Source organism: Austrofundulus limnaeus, unplaced genomic scaffold, assembly GCF_001266775.1.
Source record: "Austrofundulus limnaeus strain Quisiro unplaced genomic scaffold, Austrofundulus_limnaeus-1.0 Scaffold266, whole genome shotgun sequence".
Taxonomy (NCBI): Eukaryota; Metazoa; Chordata; class Actinopteri; order Cyprinodontiformes; family Rivulidae; genus Austrofundulus; species Austrofundulus limnaeus.
In genome coordinates this window covers 324,461-335,971 of record NW_013952668.1, presented here as the reverse complement: position 1 = coordinate 335,971, position 11,511 = coordinate 324,461, and the positions used below count along the sequence as shown (strand labels likewise).

General features: G+C 39.0%; 1 protein-coding gene across 1 annotated transcript in view; it reads right to left on the bottom strand.

Moving 5' to 3' along the window:
* LOC106526242 (t-SNARE domain-containing protein 1) overlaps window positions 1–11,511 on the bottom strand; it is a gene marked incomplete at its 5' end in the record, with an annotated part of 109,430 nt that overhangs the window by 66,332 nt on the left and 31,587 nt on the right. Inside the window, 1 exon segment of the mRNA XM_014020805.1 lies at window positions 10,905–10,977. Coding sequence (XP_013876259.1) covers window positions 10,905–10,977 — 73 coding nt within the window.

Genomic DNA, 11,511 nt, shown 5'->3' with positions numbered 1-11,511 from the left:
ATTATAGTTTTGTAGTACTTGAGACCGGTCTTGATCTTAAGACCTGACCTTCTAAAGCGGCTCAAATCTAGAAAGTTTTTCAGGCATTATTGGAAATCATTGTAGATTGCTTTAGTTTAGTTTTTTTTTTTTTTCTCTAAACAACAGTCCAGTTTAACCCCTAACATGACACATTTTGGTTGAGCCTTACAGGAATCAAACAACATCCCAATAAACTAACAAAGATAGTGGTGTCCAACCTGAGAGAAAACACAGATCATGTGACTCTGAGATGTAAACTGAATGTTGTTCATTGAGCACAGTAAGCTGTGAAAACGGTTCCGTTTGCAATTCAACAAAAGCACAAGAATAAAACATTATWGTTCGTTGATTGAAACCATATGTCAGCCTGACATTTCAGATTTCATGTTGGAGTGAGAGACGGTCTGTTTGACAGAATGTAAAGCCTGGGTGACATTTCTCCTAAAATGAGGGCAGCTCTGCCCACGCTGCATTAAATATTATATATTATATTCTGAACTCTTATAAAAGCTGTGACACGTACTGAACATTTTCCAGAAAAAAAAAAAAAAAAACTTCACAGGGAATTGGTCTCTGGCAAGGTGCAATCATCACAGGTAAGCAATTCACATTTTGTGTCCTCATTGTGCAACTTTGTCTCCTACAAATTATGTTTCTGTAAACTGAACCGTTTTCTAAATGACTTTAGTGCAATGTAATCATTGGCTGGATTACATTCAGGAACAGTAGCTCTGCTGTTTGCAAGTGGTGGCTGAACAAAGTGCAGAAGTGATTTTCTAACAGAACATGTTCACTGTTGGATTCAGGTGTTTTAGGTGACAAGAGTACGTAATATAACTCAGCTGACTGCAGAGGGACAATTCATTTAACTGTGTGTCACATGCTGCTGGAGAGTTTGTGAACACAGTTTAATGCTGCAGCTGAATGTAGCTGTGCAGCTTTAGCTTCAGTTTGGTTTAGTTATTGTGATCCACTAAAAGGTGAAAGGTGGGTGATAATGTGTTTTTCTTGTGGTGGTGTGTGTCTGTTGTCAGACTGCAGCTCAGAGTTGATGAACTTTATCGCAACTTGTCAAAAATCCTCTTTAGATGCACATCAACATCTGATTAACATTTGGAGCSAGTTGGATTCAAGATGGCTGCTGCAGCAAGTCAAGTATTAAAAACACAAACATGTCTAAAAACTCAATTTTCACAGCTGTTGACCTAAAACTGGGTGTTGTAGTAGCTGAGGCTGATCCCAAACATGTTCTGAGTGCAAACCATTCAGGTTCAGCTGCTTTAGGACATGGCTGCCAAGATCTTAGCTAGCTATAATGCTTAAAAACATTTATTTTGTTTGTTGAAACAAAATATGATTTTTTTTGTAGCTGATTTTATCTTGTAACTTTTTGATTTGCTAATATTAGGTTTTAGCTGCTGTTTTGCTGATTTAGGCTTCTAACTGTTGGTTTGAACTTTTAAATACTAGATTACTGACTATAGCTTTTGGATTTGGTTTTATAAAAAATTATTTTTAGCTAATGTTTTGTTAACTCTAGCTTTTAGCTGTTGTGTCAATATGAGCTTTTAACTTTTTACATACTTTTTTACACACAGCTTTTTACATACATTTACATTTTAGCTCCTTTGTAAAAAATAATTTATTAGCTTTAGCTTCAAACAATTGTTTTTAATTTTAATATCTAGCTACCGTTTTAATCTTTGCTCTCTGTTTTGTTATTCACACTTTTGCAATTTAGCTTTATAAAAATCAGCAAAATCATTCAGCATTCAAATTTTCTGAGGTGAATTTGGTTTTAAAACCCACTAAGTCAGTATGAAACACACCTTAAAACTTTAATAGAATCATTCAGTTCAGACAATTTGCCACTGCAACAGAGAAGTAAACACAAAAAAAAAAGAAAAAAAACACCTTAAAACTTTAATAGAATCATTCAGTTCAGACAATTTGCCACTGCAACAGAGAAGTAAACACAAAAAAAAGAAAAAGCAAATGCAAAAAATAAAAGTGAGTCAGAGGAATACGAACTGTTCTCCAGGAGGCAGCTGATGCAGAAATGTCTTCAGACCCAGCATTATCAGTTCTGACCATGCAAAACATGTTGCATGAAAAGAACCAGGTTGATTCCTGATTTATGAAAAATATTTTTCAAACAAAAAGGTTGAAATCCATATTAAATGTAGATGTTTGAAGGAAAGATGTTGTGCAATGTTTACTGCTCAAAGTGTTAGGGTTGGGTTATGACTCAGCTATTACCAGATCAAATTTTTTTGCTGAACATTTGTAAAACTGACTGTATTTTAACCATTTCTGTGTTGGTTATGTTTGATTGGCTGTGGCACCCATGTGAAATCCATTCTTAGTTCTGACAGTTATATTAAAATCAATCCACTGCTTCAACAAACAGGTTAAATCCAACACTTACCGTCATCAAAATTTAGTGAACGGTGTTTAGTGCTTAGATTTTGGGTTGTAATGACTTTCAGCAACAACTAGACCAAGTTTTAGTTCAATATGTGGAAATCTGGCTGAGGTAATGCATGAGATGACATCACATTATATCTCTTATTTCTCCAACATTTAAGTTAAAGCTACCTAAACAAAATTCATTCTTGTTTCTGTTATTTTTATGAGAAACTCTATGAATTAAAAAAAGCTTTAATCAGCATGTTTATTACTTTCTTCACTACTTTTCAGCAGCTGATGACCTCAGTAAACAGAAGGATAAAGAAATGTAAAAATAAACGTATATGTGTAGTTGTGATTACCAAACTTTTTTTTAAATTTTCCACTTCAGTGGTAATGTTTCTACGAAGCACATCTGGTGACATGGAATAATAAAAAATATTATCACGTGGTCACGAGAACGCGTGCCCACACAATGACTAACGCGTGCCCACGAGATAATAATGCGTGCACATGATAATTAACTCATGCCGACAAGATTTTTTTTCTTCGCCAGAGATAATTAACGCATTCCCACGTGATAAATAATGGGCTAATTTTGAGAAACCTTGTGATAGAAAGACATTATTGGAGTCAGATTATATATAGCCTGCATTGTTTTGTCTTTAATTATATGCACACTTTTTACCTCTGCCAACTGCGAGGTAATGTTTTCGGTCGCATATGTCAGTCTGTCGAGCTGTCTGTCAGTGGACAAAATTGCACAAAAACTTGTGGACAGATTGTCATGACATTTTTACCACATGTGGGTACTGGRCCAAAGAACACACCATTAAATKTTGGTGATGTTCCAGATCACGATGCGGATACAGGAATGTTTTATGTCTTTTAACCCTCTGAGCTCGAAAGCTGTAATTCATTCACAGGGCTTCTGTAAAAAACAGTGAGAACTTCCAGTGTTCATTTGAACTGGATTGAACAGCACAGACTTCAAACTTTATAAAAGTAATGTTTACTTTTAAATAAAACCAGATTTAATGATGAATAATTTTTGCCATAATGTGCATATTTTTACACATTTGGTGCGCATTTAGAGAACATTTTGTGACCAGGAAGTGCGTGACTGCACCATGAAACCTATTTTTCCCATTTCCACAAACACACCACATTTCCGAAACAACCARTCAAAACAGTTTCTCGCTACTAGGCTTGTAAACAGAGAGCTGCCGGGCCTCAAAGTTTGGAGACGGGGGGAGAACGGATTTATTTCACATTTTGGAAGCTAGTGGCGGATTACTTTTTTACACCAGACGTGTTAAGAGTGTGTGGGTTTGTGCGCCAACGGGCAGGAGGGAATGTTTTAATGTTTTTTGGGAATAACAGGACACCAACAGCGGGAGGAGGGTCCCGCTGCAGCCGCTGGACTGTCCGAGGGAACAGCTGATCAACCTTGTCCCCCTCCACATAAGAACTTTATTGTGTGATTGCTCTGAAGTTCGTAGTAGTGAATTTGTGCAGAAATCACTCACACGCTGTATTCTGCTTCAATCACTCATAAAAGGGCATAAAACAGATGTCTTACACAGTGGAATGTGACTGATGAAAACTTAGGAGCTTAATCCGAGACCAGTTTGACGATGAATAAYGTCRGGTGATGAGTCTGACTTTTTTTCCTCATTGGACTCCACCAGGARGAAATYCCGTGCATACTGCCTGCTTAAATGTTCACTACGTCAGAACTTATTCGGCAAATGTTTTTCCATCTCAGCTTTTGTGCATTAACTCTTACAGGATGGGGGAAATCGGTCTTGGTGGAGGTTTGCACTCTCCGAGTGCTTCTAGTTATTATTATTATTATTATTATTATTAGTATTATTTGGTGTATGCCATTATAGATGGATCATCTTTTATAGTAGGCTATTTATGAAATGACAATGAACGCCCTTTGTGTTGTGCGTCGGAAACAGATTTTTTACTGTGCTCCTGAACGCAGCATAACYCTGACTCCTTCCGCAGTTGCGGTTCAGAGKGACAGGAGTGCTCCTGTCGCTCTGTGCCTCAGCTCATCTTTTGAAAGTTGAGCGTCACAAAAAGAAAACAAAGCTAAACAACTCCAATTGTCACCTGGGACTTATAGCTGCAGCACATAAAGCTAAGAAATAGCTACTTTCATGCCTAACATAATGTGCTGTCGTAGCAACGTCATTCATTCTATTAAAATCAAAATAAATTAGTTTAATTCGGACATGTCCATGTAAACAACAGACAGTCTGCACGGAAATGACAACAATAACTTGATACCGCATAGCGGTAACATAATGACCCCCGCACGCACAAATGCACCAGAACTCAGAAGTCTTTATTCCTAAHRRWTGTCATGCTACTAGGTGCATCCCAAAATTGTAGTGGTTTAGGTGTGGTCTTTTTTTTTKGGAGGGTGGGTGGACATTAGACCTGATGGATAGCCCCTCATCAGAGCTAAACCAACAAAGAAATCTGAAGCTCCTGTATTTAATAATTTTTGAGCTATAACCATTTTTGCATGCCCAGATACCCCCTTTTCAGATAAATTGGGGGTCCAGGCAGGGGTGGTGGGGGCACTGATTGGTGGGCCTGATGGATAGAGCTTCATCAGAGATAAACAGCAAAAGAAATCTGGAGCTTCTATGTTGAACAGTTTCTGAGTTATAAGCATTTTTGCATGTCCTGACACCCCCACTTTGAAAGGAGCCCCCTCCTCAAATATGGAGTCTATCGTAAAACTGTTGGCTGGCGCAGTGTAGGTCAGACTTATCTACAATCCTGCCAAGTTTCATGTTGATCGGTGCAGTCGTTTTTTGTGGTACGGTTGACCAAATATCACTGAAAAATAAATAAATAAATAAATAAACAATATGACTCCTGCTTACGCTTTGCATGCAGGGGTCATAATTAGCTATGTGGTGGCTGTGACATAATTATAGCATGTGCACGTGACTTTTTTTTAATTCCATGTCACCGGATGGGCTCTGTAGTTTTCAATGGTCAGATCAAATACACCATTAAATAATTAAAATATTTGTGTAACCTTTTATGTTTAGAATATTAATCTATTATAAAAAATATGGTCACCCACTACACTARCAATAGCCTATTGTGTTAAAGTTCAGTAACAGGGTTTCTTTCACTTAATGGGGGGGCAAGTACAACAGTCCCTTCAATGCCCTTAGTGTGTCATTTGGTCGTTGCGTTTAGTCACTTCAGTACCATTCCTCAAGGTCCCCCTTCAGCTCGGTGTGCTGGACAATTGCCTACTTGCCTGCCGAATCATGATGGCTCTGACTGCAGGCTGCACTCAGAATATGGGACAAAGAGTGTCCCGTACAGTTGTGGTTCTCAACCCTGGTCCTCAAAGACTCCTGTACTGCATGTTTAAGATGTTCCCATTAACAATCTTCTGAAGACTTGCTGAATAGCGAAGTAACAAGTAAAACATAAAGGATAGGGGCCCATGAGGACCAGGGTTGCGAACCATGCTGTACGCGACACTTCAACTTGGCTGAAATTACTGGAAAGTTGGCAACCTTAGAGCAGTGTGACTGCTAAGTACTGAAAACTGCTGAATAAGCTGAAACGAGTTGTAAAAAAGCTACAAGAGGCAGAATACTAAAAGTGAAACAGTAATTTTGGCTAACTCATGGCTAAAAGTAGCAAAATGGTGGCCAAATGGCTTGCTGAAAGGTAAAAATAGCAAAGCACTAGCTACTAGCTAACAATAGCCGATGTGAAAGTTTATCTATGAGAAAAATGTTTGTAACTAAAATTCATTTTTAAAAGTATCAAATTTACAAAATCCAAAACTTAAAGCTCCCATCTCCTAAACAAGCAGGAAATTTTGATAAATGAAAAGCTTAAGTATGGAAAAGTATTTAGAAGTAGTACAATGTACGGAATAACAATAAACAGCTAAACAAACATGTAAATGTGAAGTCAGCATTCACTCAATTCCCTCAATGGGATAGTCTTTTGATGTGTACAAAGAAGCAGGTTTTAACGTCTCCTTTGTCTGCTGTCGGCTGAAATACTGTTGCCTGTGCATCTCGACTCACAGGCTTTAATATCGTGTGCCTATATTCATGTGGCAGTATGAATAGGGCATAAAAGCACTAATCCATCCTACTTCAGCTTATTCATTTCTTTGTATTACCTGCTGCTTTTCCGACAAGCSCCTCCACAGTACAGCCTTGTATTATTCATATCTGCCACCATACCGACCGCGACGGCCATGTTCAAAAAGAGGCCAAAGGCAATTTCAGTGCATCTCTTTTTAATGGGAAAAGGTCCATTATTGCCTGACTCAGTAATGATCAGATTAGACCTGTGCTGTGGTCTAATAAACTCTGCAGTCTTCCACTGAGTCCTCCTCTATCTTTCCCTTCACGTGTTTGTAGGTCCACCCCGTTCCTCCTGTCATGTCCAGAACACATCAACAATCATCGAGCATCAGATAAGACACATCTGCTGTGTTGATGTGCATCAGCTTGCAGTTTTAAAATAAAAATAGATGCTTGTGCAACTTTCAAAATAAGAAAAAAAATAAAGGTATTTTAAATGATAACATTGCTTAAAGGAAGTTCACTATGCTCACCTWATACTGAGAAATAATAGAGCTACAGCTGTTTTGGTCAAACATYGTAATGATGTGTAAGTTCCACAAAATAGCATTATTTTATAAGATGGATAGTGCTCTGATCAGTTACTACAACACCAAWTTTTACATCAGAAGCTGTAAAACTGGCTAAGTTATAACTAGTTTTGGGTTGGCAGCCATTTTTATTTGGGTTACTTGTAGCTGCATGTCCATTGATTACTGTCCAAGAGTTTCAGTAATCTATCTAGTGCATTGAAATGTTTTGCTTACAGACATATTAACACACACACACTCAAACACGCACACACAAATATARCTTGCTTGGATCTAAATTGAGGGTGCGTATTTTACTAATGGTAAGTGTCTGATTCAGTCATTAAATGACCTCTTCCAAATTCTGCAGAAGGATGATAATCACCCACTCATTCCAATCAGGTGTGTTGGAGCAGAGAAACAAGTAAAACAGGCTGCGGCGCTCTGGGACCAGGATTGCTCACCCCTGGTTTAGACAAACAGGTAAAAGATTTTTATCACCTCAAATCTGAAAAAAAAAAAAACCCCCACAAATATCACGTGGAAATTTAGTTGAAATCAAATCCATTTCTATACATCATTTATCCCTTTCATTTTTGCCATTCCAGTTAAATTATGTATATTTGATGAAAAAAAAAACAACTAAAATAAATTTGATAATTAATTCACAAAGATTTTGAGTCTGTTGGATTTTAAAAGTCCATAGAAGTCATTCCTTGAAGGAATACAAATCTTCCACTGTCTTCATGCCAGAGTTTTATACTAAGATCATATGATATATAGAAAATATGGAGTTACTTTGTGAAYCCTTGAAAACGATGTTTGGGATTATCTCATGTGATATCACCAGATATCACACTCTGAGTCCTGTATKTTTGAATGAATGGGAGATTATGTATCAGATTTTACCTCAATATCTGATAAAATGAATGAGTTGTAGCTCATTTATAGGTTGGTTAAATTTGATTAGTTGTTTCATTCTGAAGAGGAATTTACTGCCAATAGTTTGGTCTCAGTTTCAGCTTATGGGTCCTCCAACAGGATAATGTTCCAAAACACACAGCTAAAAACACCCAGGAATGGATCAGAACCAAACATTGAACTGTTCTGAATTGGCCTGAGCCCTGATCTATATCCTGTTTAAAATCTGTGGAAGGAGTTGAAACATCTGGAGAAATAACCATTCAGACCTGAGACACTTGGAGCTGTTTGCTCATTCAAAAATTACTTACACATCCACCCAGGAATTTATGAGCTATTGTAACAAATATGAGACTGACAGTTGAAGACAAACAGGGTTGGCTCCAACAGTGAACTCCACGGGCAATATCATGTAAAATCAACTTTTTTGAGTTTTATATCATGTTATAATGTTATACTCTCATAAAGAAACATGCCCAAAGCCTTGCTTTGACTCACTCATGCATGTTTGAGAAATCCTGCAGTGTTTTTTAGGAAGCCATGCTSAGGAGCAAAACRACAGGTGGGGACCAGAAACGCCTTTTGGGACCTGAGACGCCCCTGGGACGTGTCTTTAAGCTGAACTTCCTCATCATGGCAAATACTCTCGGCTGCAGACTGCGGATTAGGATACTAGATGGGGTTGGACATCCAGTGGGTGTGGTCATGGCTTGTAGGGAAGTTTAACAGGAGGCTTAACAAAATGGATGAGGTTAATTTTAGTATTTAGCATCTGGGGTTCGTTAATTTTAGAGTTGAGGGCGAGGTCAGACATCCGACCCCGCCTGTTATCCGACCCCGCCCCATGCCGCGGTCTGCAGCCAAGGGCTACTCCATCACGGAGCAAACCTCCTCACTCCCACCCCACACACCCCGCCCATGACTCCTGCAGGCTCTCGGCAGTAACAGAGAAAAGTAAAATTGAATCCGAAACTGTCTGCTGAGCTCCACTATTTCTCRCTCAGTGAAGCTCTTTTCAGATTCAAAATACCTTTGAGGAAATGTACTTTCAGATGCCAAGTAAACTGCATCATAGCGCATGCACGAACAACCCCCACCCCACCGCGCGCACCAGCCCCCCGTGCNGTGGTCATGGCTTGTAGGGAAGTTTAATAAGAGGCTTAACAAATTGGATGTGGTTAATTTTAGTATTTAGCATCTGGGGTTGGTTAATTTTAGAGTTGAGGGCGGGGTCAGACATCCGACCCCGCCTGTTATCCGACCCCGCCCCATGCCGCGGTCTGCATCCAAGGGTTACTCCATCACGGAGCAAACCTCCTCACCCCCACCCCACACACCCCGCCCATGACTCCTGCAGGCTCTCGGCAGTAACAGAGAAAAGTAAAATTGAATCCGAAACTGTCTGCTGCTCTCAACACTACTTTTCACTCAGTGAAGCTCTTTTCAGATTCAAAATACCTTTGAGGAAATGTACTTTCAGATGCCAAGTAAACTGCATCATAGCGCACGCACGAACAACCCCCACCCCACCGCGCGCACCAGCCCCCCGTGCGTGAATCCCCCCGCACAGAACAGGACGGAACAGAAGCAGAAGGAGGTTCTTAAAGAGACAGAGGCCAATTTCAAAGCGTTCAGAAGAGGAAGTGATGAGAAGATAAGTTTATTTTCTAYTTAAACTTAAAAAMMGCATTTTAATAACARCTAAAGGTGACATAGATACTTTATTATGATATAGTATTYAAATGCATGCCTGAGAAAYACATAATATTGCCCCTTTAAGTGATTATTTTTTTAGTGTGTAAATGTACTAAAAACTAATTCTCTGTAGTATTATCCATATATATTTTATGTCTTTATTTCCTTGCAAATGTCATCAGAATTACACTTTATTGTGAATAGTTCTGTGTAGCCACAGTTTCCGTTGAGGCAGGTTTTGACTGCACACCTTGAGCGCATTTGCCACATTCTGCTTCTTTGAACTCAGTATCTGTTGTGTCTCCATGCCACTAAGATGCTCTGTTCTTCTCTTCCCTAACAGTCGAACTAGCTATGTTGTGTTCACGTTTATGACTTTGCATGGACAGACGTTTTGTACTTTTCAGTTGGAGTATGCTCAATGAAACTGTGTAATGTCTTAGATGAAAAAAAAGATTTTATCCATAATGTAGAGGGATAGGAACACGTATCTGCACTGGCTGCCTTGTGTTTCTGTGTACCAGGAATAAAATAATTCAGAAAGCGTTCTTGTGACCAATTYACCGCTGCTACACTCAGTGATTGCCACGCCAAATTATATCTCAATATTAATACAATTAATTGAGTTATAGCCATTTAAAATCGGTTCAGTGGTTCATGAGATGTGTTGTTAAATGAACACAGGCACACAGACAAAAGTAAAATTGGCCCTTCAGCAATGAGTGATAAATGAGGGAGTTGGTTCAAATATTTTCTAACCAAGACAAAAGGTAAAAATCCTAATCTCAGTTGAACTTCTCAGACCTTCTATCTCCAGCCTGGATTAACCTCCAGTCCATCAGTTCAGTCCCTTTTTACCACATAAATGTCAGATGTGCCCTGAGTGTTGATGATGATGGAACCCAGTTGACCTGGCTGCAGAGCATCTGTATCTGTGTGCTAACACAGGGCCCTCATCCACGCTGAGAGCAGAGAGGCTTTTATACATATCACGGTGTCCAAATGGATTTTCTCTCACAGCCTTCTGTCGATGTAAACCCACAGCTTTTTGTTTCACATCATGGCAGCGAGGCAAACGTTAAAGACTGTTTCCCCAGAAGAATRTTTTAGCTCTAATTATTAATCAGTTCATTGTCAATAGGTTCAGATTTGAAATCATTGTGAGGAAAGAGAGAAACCACATCCAGACACTTACCAATAGCATCTCCCTGTTCATGGACCATACTGGCCAAATCCCTCATTATCTGACTGACATCCAGCATGTCCCTCTGAAAGAAAGACAGACAGACAGACAGACAGAAAGAGAAAGAAATTTTAATATAAATCGTGACGTTTGCATAATGTTCAATCTCTTCATTAGGTGTGAAAATCAAACCAATGCTACCTCCTGAATTTGTGTTGCCCCTTACCAAGGGCAAAAGTGTGACAATGGCCTTTTTCATTAGACGGCTCAGTCCGGGACTTTTGCGTGTTCTGTCCTCCTCCCCGCATTCAGAAGAAAAAGGAGGTGTCCTCTGGATGGCATTAATCTGGCCAAAAGTTCTAATGTGTCTAACCATGGTGTTATTTTTGATCAAAATGTATTTTAACACCCACATTAAAAATGTTACCAGGACCGCCTTCTTCCACCTGCGTAATGTCACTAAAATTAGAAACATCTTGTCCAAAAATGATGCAGAATAAATGATTCATGCATTTATCACGTCTCAACAGGATTACTGTAATTCTTTATTATCCGGGCATCCAAAAAACTCTTTAAGAAGTCTTCAGTTAGGCAAAATGCTGCTGCTAGAGTTTTAATG